The 22,370-nt window shown below is 47.5% G+C and overlaps 2 protein-coding genes across 3 annotated transcripts in view; both read left to right on the top strand.

Moving 5' to 3' along the window:
* The window catches only part of nrp2a (neuropilin 2a), a 51,681-nt gene extending 49,427 nt beyond the window's left edge, over positions 1–2,254 (top strand). Inside the window, exon 18 of one of the 2 annotated variants that reach the window (XR_009955938.1) lies at positions 33–114. Coding sequence is in view for 1 of the 2 variants with exons in the window: in XM_037462405.2 (XP_037318302.2) it covers positions 33–337 (305 nt within the window). In the remaining variant the exon portion in view is untranslated. Of the gene's footprint in view, positions 1–32 lie in introns of both variants that reach the window. The other variant, XM_037462405.2, reaches the window with a different exon arrangement.
* A 12,986-nt stretch (positions 2,255–15,240) lies between these two features.
* On the top strand, positions 15,241–22,226 carry abcb6a (ATP-binding cassette, sub-family B (MDR/TAP), member 6a). Its single transcript, XM_037474537.2, has 20 exons — positions 15,241–15,621; positions 15,997–16,520; positions 17,402–17,542; positions 17,614–17,803; positions 17,931–18,023; positions 18,125–18,317; positions 18,422–18,543; positions 18,651–18,760; positions 18,844–18,909; positions 19,043–19,168; positions 19,263–19,339; positions 19,425–19,488; positions 19,573–19,658; positions 19,764–19,821; positions 19,924–20,028; positions 20,110–20,284; positions 20,370–20,482; positions 20,570–20,664; positions 20,759–20,827; positions 20,916–22,226. Exons 2-20 carry the CDS (start codon positions 16,005–16,007, stop codon positions 21,064–21,066), a joined length of 2,550 nt encoding a protein of 849 aa, XP_037330434.1. The 5' UTR covers positions 15,241–15,621; positions 15,997–16,004; the 3' UTR covers positions 21,067–22,226.
* Positions 22,227–22,370: the final 144 nt, after the last annotated feature.

Raw genomic sequence — 22,370 nt, 5'->3', positions numbered from 1 at the left:
ACTTCACTAATCGTCCACCCCTCCCCCGACAGTTTTACAGTTCCCGGAGTGGAACACGGCCTCCCCGTCGTCTGAGCCTCCGGTGACCCGCGTCTCAGAGAAGGACAACTCCTGGCTGTACACCCTGGACCCCATCCTGGTCACCATCATCGTCATGAGCTCCCTGGGCGTCCTGCTCGGGGCGGTGTGCGCCGGCCTCCTCCTCTACTGCACCTGCTCCTACAGCGGCCTGTCGTCCCGCTCCTCCACCACCCTGGAGAACTACAACTTCGAACTGTACGACGGACTCAAGCACAAGGTCAAGCTGAACCAACAGCGGTGCTGCACCGAGGCATGAGGGGGTTTCAGGAGAGGGAGCACACGAGGGGGGGCGCTAGTTTCTTCATTTCCTCCAGGTTCACTTTCAGTTGACTTCCTTGGTGGAGCAGAATTTTGGACACATGGACAACAGGAAAATACACCTTTTTTTTTTTTCTTGAGCGACAACTCGTTCCCTGCTCGGAAAAAGGTGTCGCTAGTTTTTGTGGGGAAAGAAACCAATGACAGAAAGACTGTGGTAACCATAGCGGGGATTTTAGGCCTCAACAAAACAAAAAAAATCTACACATATCAATTCATACAGATTCTTGGTCCACCAATAGAGAAGTGTTTAGAAATGACTCGTGGACTTGAAGCCGGATTCTGTAAGCTGCACATTGTGTTGGAAAGGTTGTAGGTTAGCACCGTGCTTAGGAAGCGTCTGTTTTGATAACACGTGAACACAGTGGCCTAGAATTTAGCTCCTTTGTGTGGCCCGTTGGCTTATTTTTGGTTCCGTCGTACTCTGCTACCTATCGGCCTCAGTTATCCTCTTAGTTCCTGAAAGTCTGCGGTATTTTTAGTCACAGACGCCCGTCGGGTTTTTTCGATCACTCTCTTTCTGTTTAATGTTTTCCCGTCTGGCCTTTAGCCAGTTTGTGATGGCTGATAAGTAGAATGGGAAAAAAAAGAGGCGAAGAGCGTGTATGTTTGTGCAAAGGTGGGGAGGGCGGAGGGATTTTATCACATTCTTTTAATGACAGAGAGAGTTATTGTTAGATTTCGTTGTTACTGGTTCCTGTCAAAGAGAAGGTCATGTTTACATTGCGGTTAATGGTAAAAAGGTCAAGGAGCTTTGGTCGGTGCAACCTATGGATTGCTGGTAAGGGGCAGAGACTGAAAAACCACTAAAGAAACAAAGAGAGGGTGAGAGAGACTATGACTGAGCGTGAAAAGCCCTTTCTCTCACTGGGGCGACGTTCTTTCCCTCCGTGCTTTCGCCGAGGACAAATGGGAGGGAAAACAAACGCCTGAGGCGGCTCTTCTCGATCCACCGAGTGTGTGCGCACAACAAGCCTTAAAAGCAAACTGTTAGCGGAAATGTTGAAAGAGGAACATTGAGGCGACACCAAGACAAGAGAGGAGGTATCTATCTCTCTCTCTTTTTTTACATGTGGACCTCAAAAAGCCATGATCTAAAGATTTAAAGGACCTAGTCTACACCCCCCCCCCCCTTCCCCATCACCTCCCGGTGCCCCCCCTCATCTCCCACACATACGACAACCACCCTCCTTTCAAACTACCGGCCGATGGTGGCCAGCTATTTCTTTATTTGGTTTGTTTTTTTAGAAGGGCATTCTTCTGGATCCTTTTCAACCAATCAGAAATGGTTTGTATTGCACGCTCTGGATGGACTCATAAGCCATGAGAAGGAGAGGGTGAGAGAAGAACTCTCCCTCCCACACACACACACACACACACATTACTTGTATATACAGATGTATATACAGAACAGGAATACCCACCCTCTCTTGCTCAGACTTTGAACAATGAAGGGAACATTGGTTGTTATATTTGAGAACATGCAGAACGTAAATGCCATTTCACCCCATGTAAACACACACACACACACACACAGCCTCCCTCTCCTCTGAGGGCTGCTTCTCCTGGACCCCACTGACTCTCTTCAAAGTGCCTTGGAGCCTCGGGGATCCAGCTTGCCTTTGGAGCCGATATCAGATAGAGCAACTTGACAGTGACAGTCACAGCGACCCAATCTGCCAAGGAGGACCAAACAGAAAAAGGACAGGACCCCCACCCCCACCCCCACCCCCACCCTTTCGCACTGCTCGGACTGCTGTTGTTTATTTTAAAGGGGTCTTTGTACAGAAATTCTCTTTTTATGATTGTTATTATAATTATTGTTATGATTATTTAATAAAGGATTTATACCATACTGAGGAAAATGCTTGCCAGGATTTTCTTTCTTTGATTATGTGGTGTGAACAAGCAAAAACCTTTGATTGTCCCAGCATTTCTCTGTGCATTATTGATATTCCTGCACTACCAATTCCATCTGAGACTTTGAGTCAAACTCTCTCTTTTAATTGCAAAAAATAACGCACACAAAAGATCACTCTCCTTCTCCGTCACACACACATTCACACATAATGCCATGTTGTCAGCTTGCTACACACGGCCTCTAATCTCCACATGATGTCCCATTAGTCTGGACCTCTGGTGGCCCTCATTTAGGAGCTCCAACATCAAAGCTTTGAAGTGCTCGGCATCTCAGCCACACACACACACACACACGCACTGGTACAGTACACATGCAATTACTCTGCTTCTCTTTTATACAGCTTGCTGAGTCTCCCACACACGGTTCCATTTACCCACATAAACTTCCCTCACCTCAATGCCAACGCTGTTGGCAACTAGAGCACAGTTTCAGATGCAGAACGCGATACCTTTGACTCTTTGGGGTCTCCTGGTCCGCTGTAGAAAGACAGCCGAAGTGGGGCGCATTTCTTAGCAGGCCGTGAGTGGCCATGAAGATTAATGAGAGAGCCGAAGTTAATCTTTGCTTTTAAATGGTGGTTTTTTATTTTGTTTTCTGATATGGACATAACTTTTTTAACTACCGCAGCGGTTAACGGAAACTTTGGGTCGATGTGAAATGGGGCCTGTAGCTCAGGTAAGCGCATCGCGAGCCGTTTCCAAAGCAAAGCGACACGTGCTCCGTCGCTGCACAGCGGTGGCACCGGCGGCTGTTAGCGCCCTCCGGTCCGTGACATAGCGGGCCAATTACCGCCTCTGAAAAAACACCGACTATCCCCGAGTCCGCCGGGGGAGCACGATGCCATCTGCTCGAAAGGTTTGATTGATCCCGGCAGAACAGTCTCGACCACATCACAGGAACGAACGCCGACAGGAAATTACCAAAGGAGCCAGATTGTCACTGTTCCATACCGCCCCTTGTTTTCACGACCAAATTATTCTTCTTCCTTTTTTTTTTTCTTCTTCTCTTTCTGCGAGTGTGTGAGTTACGCAAATGTTGTTTTTCTTGGTTTTTATCACTCTGCGGGGGCCCTTTCCTTTAGCCGTCAGATCAGAGGGGGTTTTTTCGCCTCTGAAGCCGAGACGGCCTTCAAAGTAAAGCTCTGGCACCCTGTAAGTCGATAGGCCAGACTGAGGAGGGAGCCCATTTGAGGGTCGCGCCACAGGAAGTGTCTGCAACTCGCAGCTAATTAATCTGGGGATTAGGTAATCAAGATGGAAGAGACTCCAAACAGGCAGTTAGTCTTTGTTTGGCAACAGAGTTTTTTTTTTAAACATCTTGCGATCGCGAAGAATATTTATTACGCCAGAACTCCTTAGGAGGAATTCAGAAATCAGAAATCCCCCGTATCCTCCTCCGTGAGCCTTCGGTGACTGGGCCTAAGAGAACCACCTCGAGACTAAACCTCACATCTCTTTCAACGCCATCCAAAAATCTAGATGCCAAACTGCTGCATATACACATGCAGAGATGTTTTATGCACACACACACAAACACACACCATTACGCACCCACATCCCAAAGGTCTTCCTGGGAAGGGGGCCCAGATTATCGTGTCTGGCCTGCCAGCGGTTCAAAGCACCTATATGGGTCAGAGTGTGTATGTGTAGGATGGAAACGGGGCTCTGTGGCAACTCGCCCGCCAATGACGACAGGCCGAGCGATAACACATGCCAAAGTCTTGTGTAAGCACCAGACGGATGATCACTCTCCTTCCTGCGTGACACTATCTTCTCCCGGGCCACAGGAGGATACTGTCCCCGAAAAAACAAATAAGCAGCGGAAACCAGCGGAAACCAGCGGAAACGAGAGACCCTCCGTTCCCGAGTTGCAAACTAGGCCGGCTTCTTTCTGCCATTTTGGGGACCGCGACGGCGCTGTGGAATGCGCATCTTTGGTTGGATGCTGGACGGAAGCTGACGCCTCGCGCTGGGCTGGGTAAGCAGCAGGGTGGATTCTGCGCGAGCATCCGATGTATCCTCCGCTGCCAGCGTAGGGTTCCTGGAGCATTTTCCTCGTGGGTGAACCTTTGTTGGAGACGCGCAACGTGACCAGCGAGACCCTATGTGGTGGGCCACCTGTTCGCTCCACTTGAGGCTGGTGTGTTTACAGTCACCATTTCCCTATGTAGCCCCAGAAACCTGTTATCGGGCATTGCGGGAGGCCTTTTGCAGACCTCGCGCAGTGGGTCCTAACCATCTGTCAGGGGTGATGTGCGTTTGAGCTTGAGTGAAGGCGTTACAGGCCAAGTGTTTGACATCTGAGACCAGTACAATTGTTACTCTAGTAGAAGCGCTGCTTGAGAAATACTTGTATTGTTTAAGCATTGTTTAATCAAATGGATGTGGCAGTAGAACAGAGATGTGGTCTTGTTTTTAATTGGAGTCTTTTTCCCTGTCAATACAGCACTTCAGTCACTCTTGAGCCTCTCGTCAAAGAAGGGAGGAGGAGCAGGCTACAGAGCTCTGAAAACAACCCAGACACTGGAAAGAAATAGCGAGACCTTTGGACTGTTCTGAAACACACATTTTCCCATCTATCAGTTGTCATTTGAATCGAGCACTCTTTTAAAGATCGTCTTTAAAACTCTATTCAGAGTGAGAGATCATTCTGTTGGCACCTATTTCTAAAAACAGATCAGACAGCTTTTGTTAAACCTGAATCAATTTGAACTCTTGAACCTGAGAGGAAAAAAAACAGCTAAAAATATATCTGCCAATCACAAGTTAAGTGAAGAAGGGCGGTTAGTGGAGCAATCATACTTGACAGGTTGTCGAGATTCTTGAACAAAACATCTGAAATCGTCTGTAACAGTCTGCCCGATGCCGGCCCCGCAGACAATTCCTAACTTTGCATCTGTCAAATGATTTCTACAGAGTTAACCGGCCGGGCCTTTCATTGTCTGAACAGGCGCGTCAGTAATAGAACGAAAAAACAAACTTGTAAATTCTGAGGAAAAAAAAGTAATCAATTAGCAATGGGGGAAAAAGCGGCGCGCTTTCATGAATGCAGCCGAGGCAGATTTCAGAAACGAGTTAATAAACAGCTGTGCTCATCACAATTCACCCTCGCCGTCATTACAGCGGGAAGTGAGGGGAGGTGGAAGGGGGAAGAAAGAGAAAATAAGAAAGAGAAAATTATTATTATGTCAACGCCTCGGTCTGTTGTGTGAGGCACGGCCAGTTTAGTGGCGTAATTTATACAGCCTCCTCATGACTTTGAGACCCATCTGTGGCCAACTAATTGACGATTCTGACCATAAAAATAAAAAGAAAGCCCAACCTCACGCAGCCCCTCGTCACTGTGCATAAATCTCCTCATCTGAATCAAATTGGAGAACACTCGCCACGCTTCCCCTTTGAGGGAGTTGGACTCTGCAGTGTGAAACACAGCAGTAAATAAGAAGATGCAGCGGGAAAAGCATGGAATCTGTTTTAACCCTCAAAAGCCATTAACAAATGCACCATCCATTTAGACACATCTCCCTTGGAGGAAAATTGCAGCTGTGGTTTTTTTTTTTTTTTTTTTCTCCCTTTTTTTTGTCCCTGTGTCTGGATTTGATCCCGAGCAGTGCACGTTATGAGCCAGTGAGGCCTGAGTGGACGTGAAGCCTCAAGAGGAGAGGTCTCTGTGTTTGGTTAATGTCGGATGGAGCTCTGTGCTCCATGTATCCTCGATCCTCTGAGTGGGTTGCTCTTGATGGTAAGGGTTATATTTCATGCCTTGAATAGGAAGCAGAAATGGTGCGTTCGTGTGTGTGTGTCTGTGTGTGTGTGTGTTTGTGCGACAGTAATGCGGTGACATCCTTCTCTCTGCGATGGTTCTGTACCACGGCCCTCTGAGTAACTACGCCCAGGAGAAAGCGGATTTACAGCCTCATTCAGCTGTGCTGAGCTCCAGTTAAACATTATTCATGCTGCCGACTTAGAAATCCCTCTCTCTTTTTCTGTATCTCAACACACCCAGACACGCGCACACACAAACACTCCCGCTGAGTGATGTCACAACGGTGGATTCGAGGGAGTTTATCTCCTCGAGCTCCTCTCAGTTATCTGCACGGGGTGGCTTTTTTTTTCACCAGGATCAATTTATCGCAGAGGTAAATTTTGCAGTTTGCGCGCATTTGGGATTCAGAGAGCGAGAGAAATATGGACGCAGCACGCGTCGCAAACAATCGTTCTGCATCCCGCCAAACAGACGAGGGAGGAAAAAAAGGAGGCCTGCTCAATTTAGCTTATCAGCCCCTCTCAAGCTACAGTCCGGGGCTCTGGGAGACATAACAGCATCAGGCCATTGGGGCACGCGGGCGGGGCGTCGCGTAAACACATCGTAGTAGAGTAAGCAAGTTGCACAAAAGGGCCTTCCTCCCATGACCAAGGCCACACACAAAGACGCTAGGCTGCAGTTTCCACATATACACTGGGAAGAACAACAAACAAAAAAGAAAAAGAACAACAGACAAAATCAACTGACAATCCCCGGCTGCAAATATCAAATCCATATCCCGTCTCTCTTTTTTTGTAACTGTTTGGACTTTGGCGTCATTGTGGGATTATTTGTGACAGTAATAACCCCTCGGAGGATGGAACCATGGGGAGAGCGCACCACCTGCCCCCGTCTTCTGAATACACACATGGGAAATGGGAAAACAACAAGAGCAGGCTGCGGAGTGGCGCGGCTGTAGTGCATGTGTGGACCAGCTCGTCGTGCATTAACCGCGGTTTAGTCCCCCATGCATTTTGCTAGTGGCCTCCTTCCCCTTCACCTGAGGCTGTTATGGAAACGAGCGCGGCTGCGGGACCAGATTCAGCACGGAATGTTCTACGTTGGCCCTGCGGAGCTCGGCAGGTCAAACTCTAGTGTCTCTGTCATGGCGCCTTGCTAAAGAACTGAGAAGTGCTCCTCTGTAATGAGTGGATTTCCTGGGTTTTTGAAAATGATGTTCATATAAATTCATTCCGCACTGCTTTTTCCTTGTATTTTCTAGCCATTTGTGTCCAAAACGTGATTTATTTATTTCCTTTCACCTGAAATCTTTCCTGAAAACAAGCCATAACAGAATGTGGGCCTTTCCCCGCTGCACAGGCGGGTCCCCTGCTGAGTGTTGAATGGTGAGACTGTCAAAAAAGGTTGCCATTCAAAAACAGCTCCCGTAACTTATGAATATAAAACAATGCCTTCTGCTTGCTTGTGTAGGCTCTGTACCTACAGGAGGGTGCGTGTGCACTGCTGTGCCTCCTCCCATTCGACCGATCAGCCTGACAACATCTGGTGCGGAAAAGGTAGCCCTTGACACCAAACACGTAGCGCCGCTGGCATTTCAATGTGTCTGAGAGCATCAGCTCTTCATCAGCCAGAAGATGCTTCCAGTATTCCCACGACCCCCCCGACCAAATAAATAACCCGCCCCCGCTCGACACGGGGGAGAGTCCTCATCTCCAGATGCTCAGCCTTCCTCGCCTCGGCCCGGGGAAGGCCTCCCCTCTCTCTCTCCTCCCCTTCCATAACCACACCGCAGCCTTGGGGAGGGCAACGCTACCTGCATACAATCAGCACATACTGTGACACACACACACACACACACGCAGCCATGATGGATGGCCTTCCCTTCTCGGTAATGCACAAAAGCATTATCCGTCAGCCTGCAGCCCAGAGGAAAGAGATGCTCTTTTAAAAAGTGACACTCGGCTCTGTGGCAGCGTAGCCCCGTAAATCAGCCCGGCTGCAGCGCCGCTCATGCAGGAAGGAGCGCCGCTCCTCTTAATCTTTCTGTAGTGTGAGGGTGGGGTCGTAGAAGCACTTTCAGTTCATTTAATACTTCTTACTTCATTCGCCATTATTCCGAGGTGTTAAGGGTAAATCACCGCTCAAGTGTGGATCTGCGTCTGGCTAAGTGTTGAAACCCTGGTTCGAGATAACATGAACGTATATATTTGCTTTTGCTAGAATACATATTTGCATTTACGGGTTTTGTCTGCTGTGTGCCCCCGTTGCACTCATTTTTGCACCTGTTGCATGTCCTGTTTTCAAAATGTTGCAATCCAGTGAACCTCCTCCTGTCCAATCAGTAGCAGCTGGCAAAGCCATACAGTGCTCCTCCCACGCCTCCCTCTCAGCCGGCACCCTACGGAAGCTCCGTCTCCCCGCGCCGCCTTATTTCATTTCTGCCTCCTGGGACAGGTTTGTTACACACAAGACTTGACTGACGCGCCATTTGGAAATTTTAATTCCTCATTTTATTTTCATTTTAAGTATAAAACAACAATTTCATTTCATCACTTTTAATTCATGAGCAAGTGTTGGCATTCGAGGTTTTGATGTTATGTCGGACTCATATGTCTGCGTCCAGACAAGGAAAAGTAACAGTAGATAAATCAAGGTATTTCTTCTCACGGTGTGGTCCATCACGGCTCCCACACAGCCACCTTTGAGAAACGATGTTTCTCAAATCCGGGTACCTCTTCTGATGAGTGTGTCCCATGTAAAACACGGGTGGGGAAGGACTTGGACGTAGAGGAACCTCCTGACGCGACAGGTTGGGTCGCTTAGGATCACTGTCATCGTCTAGACAAGGAAAGGCAATGTTTCTCAAATCCGGGTACCTCTTCTGATGAGTGTGTCCCATGTAAAACACGGGTGGGGAAGGACTTGGACGTAGAGGAACCTCCTGACGCGACAGGTTGGGTCGCTTAGGATCACTGTCATCGTCTAGACAAGGAAAGGCAATGTTTCTCAAATCCGGGTACCTCTTCTGATGAGTGTGTCCCATGTAAGGCACGGGTGGGGGAGGACTTGGACGTAGAGGAACCTCCTGACGCGACAGGTTGGGTCGCTTAGGATCACTGTCATCGTTTAGACAAGGAAAGACAATGTTTCTCAAGTCCGGATACCTCTTCTGATGAGTGTGTCCCATGTAAAGCACGGGTGGGGGAGGACTTGGGCGTAGAGGAACCTCCTGACGCGACAGGTTGGGTCGCTTAGGATCACTGTCATCGTCTGGACAAGGAAAGACAATGTTTCTCAAGTCCGGGTACCTCTTCTGATGAGTGTGTCCCATGTAAAGCACGGGTGGGGGAGGACTTGGACGTAGAGGAACCTCCTGACGCGACAGGTTGGGTCGCTTAGGATCACTGTCATCGTCTAGACAAGGAAAGGCAATGTTTCTCAAGTCCGGGTACCTCTTCTGATGAGTGTGTCCCATGTAAAGCACGGGTGGGGGAGGACTTGGACGTAGAGGAACCTCCTGACGCGACAGGTTGGGTCGCTTAGGATCACTGTCATCGTCTAGACAAGGAAAGACAATGTTTCTCAAGTCCGGGTACCTCTTCTGATGAGTGTGTCCCATGTAAAGCACGGGTGGGGGAGGACTTGGACGTAGAGGAACCTCCTGACGCGACAGGTTGGGTCGCTTAGGATCACTGTCATCGTCTAGACAAGGAAAGACAATGTTTCTCAAGTCCGGATACCTCTTCTGATGAGTGTGTCCCATGTAAAGCACGGGTGGGGGAGGACTTGGGCGTAGAGGAACCTCCTGACGCGACAGGTTGGGTCGCTTAGGATCACTGTCATCGTCTAGACAAGGAAAGGCAATGTTTCTCAAGTCCGGGTACCTCTTCTGATGAGTGTGTCCCATGTAAAGCACGGGTGGGGGAGGACTTGGACGTAGAGGAACCTCCTGACGCGACAGGTTGGGTCGCTTAGGATCACTGTCATCGTCTAGACAAGGAAAGGCAATGTTTCTCAAGTCCGGATACCTCTTCTGATGAGTGTGTCCCATGTAAAGCACGGGTGGGGGAGGACTTGGACGTAGAGGAACCTCCTGACGCGACAGGTTGGGTCGCTTAGGATCACTGTCATCGTCTAGACAAGGAAAGACAATGTTTCTCAAGTCCGGGTACCTCTTCTGATGAGTGTGTCCCATGTAAAGCACGGGTGGGGGAGGACTTGGGCGTAGAGGAACCTCCTGACGCGACAGGTTGGGTCGCTTAGGATCACTGTCATCGTCTAGACAAGGAAAGACAATGTTTCTCAAGTCCGGATACCTCTTCTGATGAGTGTGTCCCATGTAAAGCACGGGTGGGGGAGGACTTGGACGTAGAGGAACCTCCTGACGCGACAGGTTGGGTCGCTTATGATCACTGTCATCGTCTAGACAAGGAAAGACAATGTTTCTCAAGTCCGGGTACCTCTTCTCCCCGCGAGAGAGTCCCATGTGCAGCACGGGAGGACTTTGAAGCTGGGGAACCTCAGGAGCCTTCCTGCTGAGAGGCAGGGAGAGCGGAGACAGACACACAGCCTCTTTCACGCCTTGGTTCTTTTTCTCGGGAGAGTCTCCCGTGCCCAACTCATCGGCAGCGTGTGGGGAACCTCGGGGAAGTGGGAGTCCATCCAGAGAAGAAAACCTGAATCTTTTTAAGTTGATCTCAAGTGTGTCTCCCGTGTCCGTCATGCCAAGTGGAGGGCTTGGAGGTAGCAAGACCTCCTCGGTGAGGATATGTGAAAAGTTGATGCACTTTATTGGTGGCTTTGCTTTTTGAAACCTGCGTACAAAAATAGTGTCAGCAGCTGGTTTCGGCGAGGTGCAAACTGACTGATTATTAGACTTTCTATGTAGTTGATGTCAGCTGTGACAAGTTAAGATGGTTGCTATTATTATGTGCACATGCTGTGATCAGGTGTGCATGTGAACATGTTTAATGTCAAAATGTTTCATGCTGCAACGTAATAAAAGCTTTAACCGGCAGCACTTGCTCCACATCTCGTCTTTTTTGATGTTTTCAGGAAGTCTAATGCGAAGCTTACCTTCTTTCATCATAGGGAGCAGCACTGCCGTGCATTTTACTGGGACGTGATCCATATGCTATTCGCACTGGTAGGCGCTCTGCATGTTGGAGCTCTGCAGAAATGCGATGGCCCTTTTCCTGGGAGAAGGGGACATTATTTCTTAATTGAAAAACGTTATCTATCACATCTTTTTGTGGTTTAAAAAACAATCCGAATGAAAAAAAACGTACCCGCATCCGAGCCTTTTTGAGGCGTTGATCAAGTTCCATGGTGGATTAGGTTTTACAGTCTGTGAACCCTAAAAAAACAGCTGTTATTTTGTTCGTGTAATAACTCAAATGGATCAAAATTCTGATCTGATATGTGGTGCTTTGAAAAGACTGTCTCCAATATTGGAATCATCGGATTCTTGTTCCAGATGGCAGCAAGTTCCAGAACACTGTGATGCGTGCTTTTTGTCTGTATATTAAAATGTTCAAGACACATACAACATAATGGTATTTGGTGATATTTTGTATAGATCAAATGCGTGCAATTTCTAAACATTTGAATCTATTGAGTTTTAATTTTGATTAGTTTATCTATTGAGGGGAAACAAACTGCAATGTTTTGGACCCGTATGTCCAGAAGGAGCTATGGTCATGGCTGTGTTAAAGCCACTGCGGCTCACTCGAGGGGTCTGTTATTTGGCAGAGGTTGTATTAAAGTACCTGAAGGTCACGCGCATCCACCTCACGACACTTGCAGCAGGACGGACGCATCAAAGACTCCATCACTGGTGGTGCCGTCAACCCCCGCGTCCACAAATCTGCGATGGAAAGAAGGGGAGGGCAACAGGAGACTGTTTAGGCCTCAAATGGCTCCATTTCTTCCCATATTACAGTTCCTCATGGCTTCAAGGATAGATGGTGTTTATTTTCTTGGCTTTTGATGAGATAATCCCGCCTTCTTGTGCATTATTTTGAACTGCCTTGAAGATGTGTGGCATTCTGTTCCTAAGAGAGTTTAATAAATTGGAAAAATAAATTATTCAAAGGGATTAAATAGAGAATTTGCATCAAATCCATGGGTTTTCAGAAACCTCTCTAGACATCGCCTCCATTCATCTTTACGCCTCCTTTAGTGCACTTTAAATCTATGCAGTATCTTCTGGTCCATAAATGCACTTCATTCAACATTGAATTACCATGATCCGTGATGCAGCACAGCACGCTCCCAAAAGGGACTTCCAGCCCCATCTTCCATTGTACCGATATCTCTTGAGTAGCCCACAAGGCGCTACCCTTTCGTCCATTAACATTCTGGAATCTGCGTTTCCCTTTTTCTCCGGGATTGTTAATAAGACGTGAGTCAGCGTCGAATGACCACAGCAAAATAGTTCTGAGATGATTTTAGGGGGCGGAGGCTCTCGGGATGCAAGAAGTTTGGCAAGTCAATGCGTTGAAACAAAGGAACGAGACTAACTAGAGTTTGAGGCTCAAAAGGGAAGATCCAGACATTTATAAGTCTACTGGTCTTTCTGTGTGTGTGTGTATGTGTGTGCCATATTGGAGAAAGCTGCTGCTAGTTTTTCCACTCCATTGTGCCTGAAGTGTGTAGATATGTTACTTTTGGGGCCCTGTGTCTTCTCTAACAATACCTCTCTGCCTCTGTATCTGGGACACATTCGCCCACACGCTGAGGCACCAGGGCGTCAATCTGGTTCCTCCAGCCTGTGTTATCTCGCACAGACGGACACACACACTCTTCTGTCTGTCTTCCTCTACCACTTCTCGCTCACCTTCTGGCTCTCCACTCAGTGGGGGTGGGGGGTGCGGGGGGAGGAGGCCCTTTTGCATTTCTCAAGTGCAGTTGGACGGGAGATGTTATTCCCGGTGGTTGGGCACCTCACTGTGGGGCACCGGGGGTCGGACAGTTCAGGCTCAAGCTCAGAGATGCGACGTCCAGCTCTTTCAAACATGTGGAGTTCATCGACCCTGTGAGCCATTGCTCGTTTCGAGGCTCTGAATTTACACTCATAACCTATCAGGAAAGAATAAAAGAGTGTCCCATTTTTTATTTACCCCTCACAGAAAATCTGTCAGTGGAAAGCGCCTCCACTCAAAAGCGGGAGGTGGTCCTTTAACTCGAGCACCACTATGATGAAACCGGTTGAAAACGTGCTAAATGAAGAATCTCCCAGCAGACATATGGGTCAAAGGAAGGGTCTAGACCGCCGGCCTTTTTTCCCAGTGTTATTCTAACTGCGGGGCTGGATCTGGTATAAACTCAACACAGACAATGACACACGGATTATACTTTCAAGTTTCTAAACAGCAAAAAAGCTATACCTTTATTTATCCGCAAAGAAAAATCTGATTGACAAGATGCTGCTGCCACACAATAGCGGGTGGCAGGTAGCAACGGTCATCCGCCATTGGGCTACTGGTAAGAACGGTGTACACAAAGCCCAATCCTTCTGTGAATACCACATTCAACAGAACCCCAAGCTTCCTTGATTGCCTTCAGTACTAATGAGATTGGACGTACCAGCATTCTCTTCTCACTAAATTAAGGGATTAGATTGGCACACACATCCATCTTATCCCCGCCTTTTACCATCCCCGCGTGTCAGACAGCTTCAGGCGGACAAAGAAGCATAAATGAGAATGAGGGAAAAAGGTGAGATTGAGCAAAAGAAAAGACACACCTAACGGACTTATGGGGCTCCAGCTGAGCCTGTGTGCTGAGGGCGGAGACGCCCACAAAAGGGGAGAGAGATGAGGGGTCTGTGATGGGCAGGCCATCACATCCAGTGGGAGACAAAAGAGCAGGGATTCAAGCAGCCGATGGACAGAAGGTCCATTTCCACTCACACAAAAGAGCCGGGGAGATGAAGCAGATTAGCAGCTCTTTATGCCCATTGTGAAGGCTCTAAATGATAAGATTTACCCCTTTTCCCATCTCAGCCTGCGTCCTGTGTGTGTGTGTGTGTGTGTGTGTGTGTCTGTGTAAGCTCCTTCCTCTTTCACATTAGGATACGCTTCCCATTTTTTATTCCTTCACATGCAGGTACACACAGATACACACACTTCAGTCTGCAGAGTCTTTCATTCATCCCCTCAGGAAGGACAGACGCGACAGATGGCTTTTGAGTCACTTCCAGTCTTTGTACTCAACCCTGAATTTACACTTTGATGGGAAAAGCTTTAAGCTTAAACCCTCTCATCACTGAAAGACTTCCTGTGTCCCTTTGACTTTAAATTGGCTTTTTTCGTGGGGAAGGGGCGTTGTTGTTTCTATAGTCGCTTGTTCACTTCATATGGCTGTGTATAACAGCGTTAGCATTGATAAAATGTTAATCAGTATTATTATTTCCCATCTCCAAGACTTGTTTTTTCCCACCACCTGTGTCTCTTGTGGGAAGTTTTAATGCCTATTGTTCAGACATGACGGAGGTTGAATACGGCAGTTTCGTCTGATTATACCTTAGTATTTACTGCCATCTCTTGATCATTTTGTAGCACTGCAGAGTGTCCTTTCTTTCCAGTTATCTTTTTCCCCCTCACAATCCAATAAGATAAATGAAATCTTCCTTTTGGTTATGAAACTGAGGAAGTCAACTGAAAATACGTGACAAAAATTGGCTCGTAAAGATTTATTAGATCACAAAGGCTTAGCATTGCTCTTTTCATTGAACTGTTAGTGAAGTGTATCTCATTTACAATGCTGAAATATAACTGCTATACTATACTTCTAATTTCCTTGAGTATTTCCATTCTGGTCTAATTTCACAAGGACATACAATACTCCTCATTTATCTGAAACAAGTTTTAAAGTTGTATCCAAAACATACTTAGTAAAACATAAAGCATGCGATTAAACAATCCAACAGCATATGAAGCAGTTAAAAAGGATATATATATAGTTAAAAAGGATATACTGTATATATATATATATATATATATATGTAGGCCTAGATGAAAAATATAATCCATAATGAGTACTTTTTATTACAACATATTTGCTTACATCAGCTGGCAATAACCAACTTCTGTTTACCTGCGTAAAATTGTAAACGCTTGTAAACCTTTTTTTCCCCAAAACACCTTCTGTCCTCTACTTCCGGTCTACGTGAATCCTGTCCGTTTTCATCCTCCAGGGGGCGCCGCGTGCACCCACAGACCCATCCAATCGAACGCTGTTGCGTAAAGCGTCGATCGCCGAGTCACGGATTGGGGCTTCTTAAACCAACATGCACGTAACAAGGACGACTTGGTGGTAGCGATGACAGACGCCCGGCTATGTATCACCGGAACGCTGCTCCCCTCGGTCCGCCGCGTTGTAAGCTGCCGTTTGTTTTAAAGCTGCGTAAAGCCGACTGGGTTTAGCTTCACAGATAATTGTTGTGACTTGATAGCTTCTCTGGAGTAACCTCTGTTCGTGACGAGAGAGTCGTCGAGGAGACAGAAGTTGACATAAACTGCCCGGCGAATGCGGTGAGTTCACCTTTAACGCTGTCTACGTTTACGGTTCTTTTCTCTCCGTATGAACGGTATTGGAGTTGGTTCGCTTAACGCCAACACAAAAGCGTTTCACACTGCTCTCCCCACAACATATTTGGTCAATTCGCCACATGTGTGGCGGTACGGTTCATTTCTAACCATGACTCAGCAAAACAAAATGTCACTGAGGTCTACTGCCTATTATGGCAGAGCTGTGTTGCACCTATGCAAGTGTGTGGAGAACGTCCAGGCCCTTCTTCAGCGCGAAGATATGTCCCATGGTTTTTGACCCACTTTTATCTCAGGTTGTGATGCGTCTCTGATGACATACTGTCTCTCTCTCCCCTCTCCTCCTCCCCCCCACCCCAGCTTTAGCCATGGTGTTCATTCAGGGTTACTGTGAAGCCAATTCCTCCATCTCTAGCACCTGGGTGGACAGGGGCATCTCCCCGTGCTTCTACTTCACCCTGGTCCCCTGCATCCAGCTCACCATCGCCTTCTTCCTGGGCACCGTCCACTGCGTGTTCTACCAGAAATATGGCACGGCGATGGAGCCCAAGTTCATCCCGCGCTCCCGCCTCTACGGTTTCCAGCTGGCCGTCTCCGTCCTCCTGATCCTCCAGTTTGTGGGCGGGACGGTGTGGCGGGCCGCCATAGGGGGAGAGCTCCCGGGGTACGCGGTGCTGTACGGCTGCTTCTCCGCGCTGGGCTGGGCTTGGTCCTTTGCCCTGCTGAAGGTGGAGAGACGGAGGGCCCTGCTGATGGCCCGGACGAGGGGCCACAGCGCGGCCCTGCTGCTGTTCTGGGCGTTGGCGTTCTCGGCGGAGAACTTGGCCTTCGTCTCCTGGTCCAGTCCGCACTGGTGGTGGGGCCTGGAGGACACTGAACAACAGGTGAGGAGGAGAAAAGGACTTGGTCAAGTCTCTAATGTGCTGTACATTTTTTCAGCTGTTTTATGAATAAGGCCCCCTGCGCATTCAGATCCTACGCATTGCTTTGCTGCTGTCCTTTGTACCAGCACACAAGACATGAATGCATACAGGGCGTGTATGTCTTTTATCTCCATTCCTATCTATCCAGGGAAAAGTTTATCTAATTTCAATCTCACTCTGTCATCTCTTTCGTTTTGTTTTTTTGGCTAATGGGCCAAAGGTTAGTTTAATGTTAAAGAATATATACATAGGCGTGTCTTTTTGAGACACTCCTGCCGCCCGGCACTAAGCCGTCCAGTTTTTCTTGTTTCAAGTGTCCATTCCATGGCAACAAATGGAGACAGGCACGCAAACGGCAACGTCGGTGTGGCCAACAAGAGAGCCTACTTTTTGCTGAGTCACTGCTCATTCTGACTATCAGATTGCAGGCCCACTGCTAACCAATCAATCCGTAAGATCCTCCTCTGGCCCCTCCCACACTGAGTCAGTACAATAATTCGCTAGTTATATAATTGTAAGCATGACTGGATATTTTTTTTGGTTATGTTGTTTTGTGGTATTCTCCTAATCTACACCCCAAACTATTTATTCTCTGCTCAATTTGAAACCTCATTACAACTTCAAGAAATTTTTTTCAACACAGTCAAGAACAAATATTTGATCATTTTTAAATAATACGGTATTACACATGGATATAATTTCGCAAATGCTTGGTCATTGTGCTGTAAATGACACCCCTAATTTAGTCATTTTGTAATACAAAGCTGCATTACGATCATTGAACAATGCACATTCACTGGTATCCATATTGATCTGTTTTGAATTCCCAATGATCCCCTCAGGTTCAGTTCTTCCTGTGGCTGATACGCTACACCAGCACCGGGCTGCTCTTCTTCATCGGTCTCAAAGCTCCGGGGTTGCCACGGAAACCGTACATGCTCCTGATAAACGAAGACGAGCGGGACGTAGAGGGCAGTGGACAGGTGAGCGCATGTTTCCCCCGCGTGACGCTCCTGGGACGTTCAAGTATTCGACACGTTTCTCTTTGCCTCAGGGCCTCTTGGGCGAATCAGAAGAGAACCAGTCAACCTGGCTGGGTTTCAAGAAGAAGGTCCGCGTGCTTCTTCCCTACATGTGGCCCCGGGGGAACACCCTCCTCCAGTTTCTGGTCGTCTTCTGTTTGACGCTGCTGGGAATCGAGAGGGTCGTCAACGTCTTTGTGCCCATCTACTACAAGAACATCGGTGAGGGGCATGTCCTAGACGGGAGTCTTCTCGAGTTGAACGGGCCGTGCTGGCAAGCTCAGCAGCACGCTATTAGTGCAAACAGGAATCCGTGATATGACAACGTAACGTCTTTCGTCCCTCTCAGTGAACCAGCTGACCGACGGCAGCAGCTGGCGCTCTCTGGCCACCACCGTGTGCATATATGTCCTGCTCAAGTTCATGCAGGGCGGCGGTGCAGGTAGGACCAAGACGAGTCGAACACTTCCCAAGTGATACCCCGAGTCCACAGCGCCCATCATTGTTGTCCCCCCCCCCCCACCCTCACTCCCCTTCTCCCAGGCGCGTCGGGTTTCATCAGTAACCTGCGCTCCTTCCTGTGGATCCGGGTGCAGCAGTTCACCAACCGCGTGGTGCAGGTGCGCCTGTTCAGCCACCTGCACTCGCTCTCGCTGCGCTGGCACCTGGGCCGCAAGACCGGCGACGTGCTGAGGAGCATCGACCGCGGCACCACGTCCATCAACAGCCTGCTCAGGTGAGGCAGCCTTGGAACGGATTGGGGGATTTCCTCGATCTCTCTCTCTCTCTCTCTCTCTCGAAATAGAATGAACTCACGGATTCCCTTTGTGTGGCCCACAGCTACATCGTGTTCAGCATCATCCCCACCATGGCCGACATCGTCATTTCTATCATCTACTTCGTCACCTATTTCAACGCCTGGTTCGGCCTCATCGTCTTCGTCTGCATGGCCCTGTACCTCAGTAAGTAGTGCGCGTTGGAAACGTGGCAATCCGAGAAATCACAGAGTGAGATGTCCCCTGAAATATTTTGGATTTCCTCCCCCCCCCCCACCCCCCTCCCTCACCAGCACTGACCATCATCATCACGGAATGGAGAACCAAGTACAGGCGAGACATGAATCAGAAGGACAACAATGCCAAGACCAAGGCGGTGGACTCCTTGTTGAACTTTGAGACGGTAAATCAAGCATTTTGGCTCATGGAGGAGTTTCCATTCTTCAGAGATGTTTATTTCATTTTTCTTATATTCTATTATAACAGGTGAAATACTACAATGCAGAGAACTACGAGGTTGGGATTTTCGAGGACGCCATCTTGAAATACCAGGCAAGTCGGACAACTTTCAATCTGGACAGATTTGAGATTTTATCAAGCTAATAAGTCCTTCATATCATTTGTATTTGACCGCGCCCGGGCAGGGATTAATTGATGCATCTTTTCTCCTCCCGTCCCTTTTCAGGTGTCGGAGTGGAAGGCTCAGGCGTCCCTGGCCTTCCTCAACCAAACACAGAACGTGGTCATCGGTGGGGGGCTGCTGGCCGGCTCCCTGCTCTGTGCTTACTTTGTGACTGAAGGAAAGTTTCAGGTACCGACGCCGTGTTTTACAAGACGCTTTGCAGGTTTAGACAGGAAGTGAAGTCTGTTTGATTTGAAAGAAAATAAAAATCCTCTTTTCTCAGGTTGGAGATTTTGTTCTTTTTGGTTCCTACATCATCCAGTTGTACACCCCCCTCAACTGGTTTGGTACCTACTACAGGTAAGAGGAAGCATTGACTCAGTAAAGATCCATTTGTGCTCACGGTCCCGTCTTCTGGTGAAGTTGTCCTTTTTGTTCACCGCAGAATGATCCAGAATTCTTTCATCGACATGGAGAGCATGTTCAAGCTTTTCGAAGAGGACGAAGAGGTGCCTTTCCGCGTCTTCTCACTGTGACCCTCCGTGTCGCGAAGAACTCTTTTCAACATGTTCTGTATTTGTCCTCCTGCGCAGGTCAAAGATGAAGTAAATGCAGGGAGTCTACAGTACAAAAAGGGAACGGTGGAGTTCAAGAATGTGTACTTCAGCTACGTCAACGGGTTAGTTCACGTGTGTTTCGGGTTGCAGCAGAAATGACTGCTGAAATTATTATTATTTTATTTTTTTACGAGACTCGGTTCTCCCGTTTTCTCTCTTCTTTCCAGCAAGCAGATTCTCACGGATGTTTCTTTCACTGTCCTTCCAGGACAGACATGTGCAGTGGTAAAGAGCGCCTCTCAAATCACCAATAAAGTCAAAGTGCCAACGTTCTGTTCAGAGGATGCGAGTGACATTTCTTTCTCATCCCCCCCCCCCCCCCCCCAGGTGGGACCATCGGGCTCCGGGAAGAGCACCATCATGAGACTCCTCTTCCGTTTCTATGACATTCAGGGAGGCTGCATCCGCATCGACGGGCAAGATATATCAAAAGTGAGTATTTGACAATACTTACAGCAGACGTGTTATGGGCTTTCCAGTTCCAGTAAACATCTGTGTCACGTGTTTCCTCAGGTGACGCAGCGATCTCTGCGCTCACACATCGGCGTGGTCCCCCAGGACACGGTGCTTTTCAACAACACCATCCGGGACAACATCCGCTACGGCCGCGTCTCCGCCAGCGACCAGGAGGTGGAGGAGGCTGCCCTGGCCGCCGACATACACGATAAAATCATGACCTTCCCCGAAGGTGACCTGGAGAATAGATCAAAAGCGATGTGAGGGATGTGAATCGCCTTTTTAATCACTGTACCGCTTGTTTGTTTTTTTGACAGGTTACGATACGCAAGTGGGCGAAAGAGGCCTGAAGCTGAGTGGAGGGGAAAAGCAACGGGTGGCCATCGCCAGAACCATCCTCAAAGCGCCACAGATCGTCCTGCTGGATGAGGTGAGGTGACATGGCGGAGCACCGAGACGTTGCAGCCCAGGAATGAAAGCCTTGGAGATCATGTGACACACAGTTGTCTCTCTGCAGGCCACCTCTGCACTGGACACGCAGACGGAACGCAACATCCAGACCTCGCTGGCCAAAGTCTGCATCAACCGTACGACAGTCGTTGTGGCTCACAGGTGAGAAATGGCATGTGTTGTTGGGGGAGGGGTTGTGTTTTAATTGTGTGCGTTTCAGTTGTTTTGACTGCAGAGTGTGTTTCTACGTAAAAAGGTTGTCCACCATAATCGGAGCAGACCAGATTCTGGTGATCAGCGAGGGCCGCATCGCCGAGCGAGGACGGTAAGTGTAACCAGTCGCTCTGAGACTGCCCCCCCCCCCCCACCCGCCGAGCTCCAAGTGACACCCCCCTCTCCTCTCGCCATCCCAGACACGAGGAGTTGCTGCTTAAGGGGGGCTTGTACGCCGACATGTGGATGAGGCAGCAGCAGGCCCAGGACACCGATTCATCGTCGGACACAGAAGCCAAAGACCTCACGTCTGAGAAACTGCAGCCGCCATCGACCTCCTCCGGCCACTGAATGTATTTAATAGTGTTTTGTTAGGGGTCGTTTTATTTTTTTCTATACTGAAACTAAATGTTTGGTTCAAACCTTTAATACCAAGTCTATATAGGGAATTAATTATTTCATTTTGCTCTATGCTTTCATCCGGGTGACTCCTTGAGTGTTTACTTTTTTATTTATGATGTTGAGGATGTTGTAGTTCAGGAATCCGTCCTGCCAGCTTTTTAATATTTAATGTTGGTAGTTGGTAGTTTTTGCTGTCCACAAAAAAAGAAGCATACACTTTATATTCTAAGGCCTGTTATGCAACAGGAAGACGAGCTAAAGTAAGGGAATAAAAACACTCAGGACACTTATGACTCGGTTGTCCATTACATTATTTCATATGAAAAACAATTTATTCTTTGGTATACAAAATGTCAGGAATTATTTTTGCTGCACGTAAGTTTGTACATTTTTGGTAGACCTTTGTTCAGCTGTTATTTCAATTATAAAATTAAGTTATGAAAATACTTTGTCCAGGGTAAGTGTCTTTATAACTGTTATTGCTACAGTGAAACAGGTGTTCCTTTTCTGATCATTGTATTCACTAAATGGTTTAATGGATAACCAAAAATTAAAGGTCAGAAAAGGTCATGGAGCGAAGTTATCAGTTTGATGTGCTTTTGCTGTGTTAAAAGTGAAAATATCCGTCGGGAAAAAAATGTACCCTCAAATTAATGACACACATTACTCTCAATGAATGTAATATATTTTGTATTTTATATTTAAATTCAAATTCATACAAAAGAATTTGCAATCAATTGATGTTTTGTATTTACGTCACAAAACATTTTTCAGCGTTTTTGTTTTGTAAATCAGTAGTTTTGTCTTTTACTTCTGAAAAGTTTTACAATAAAATCCAAACATTGCAGATATTTCCTAGGTATGTTTTAATATAAGTGACGCCAGAAATAAAATATTTTTAGAGTAAGGAGTCAAATACCGTGTATTTTGTTACATCTGTTATGATGATTCTATAATCTAACGTGGTCCAGAAGACAATTCGCTGAGTTTGGTTTAAAAAAAAAAAAAACTTTACAATCTGAAGTAAATAGATGTAACAGTGTTTCTGGTTACGAGAACCTGTATTTCTGAAACCTTTTACCCCAAAAGCTGCAAATAAAAGTACTGGATAAAGAGCATGTGTGCAGCTGTTGTGTAGTTAAATTGGTTGTGCTGGTTTGTGCACACGTGTTTGTACAGTGTGCTGATGTTTCAATAATAGCAAACTTATTTCAGGTAAACACAGTCCCACTTCTAAAGGTCAATATCGTTGT

Source organism: Pungitius pungitius, chromosome 3 (genome assembly GCF_949316345.1).
Source record: "Pungitius pungitius chromosome 3, fPunPun2.1, whole genome shotgun sequence".
Taxonomy (NCBI): domain Eukaryota; kingdom Metazoa; phylum Chordata; class Actinopteri; order Perciformes; family Gasterosteidae; genus Pungitius; species Pungitius pungitius.
The sequence above is the reverse complement of the archived record's forward strand: the minus strand, read 5'-3'. Positions and strand labels throughout refer to the sequence as shown.

What these genes read in the sequence shown, in the direction of transcription:
- abcb6a (XM_037474537.2), top strand. Translation starts at nt 16,005, where the DNA reads ATGGTGTTCATTCAGGGTTACTGTGAAGCCAATTCCTCCATCTCTAGC. An exon ending in ACGTAGAGGGCAGTGGACAG is followed by an intron (nt 17,543 to 17,613) that starts GTGAGCGCATGT and finishes TCTTTGCCTCAG; the next exon opens with GGCCTCTTGGGCGAATCAGA. An exon ending in CTGCATGGCCCTGTACCTCA is followed by an intron (nt 18,544 to 18,650) that starts GTAAGTAGTGCG and finishes CTCCCTCACCAG; the next exon opens with CACTGACCATCATCATCACG.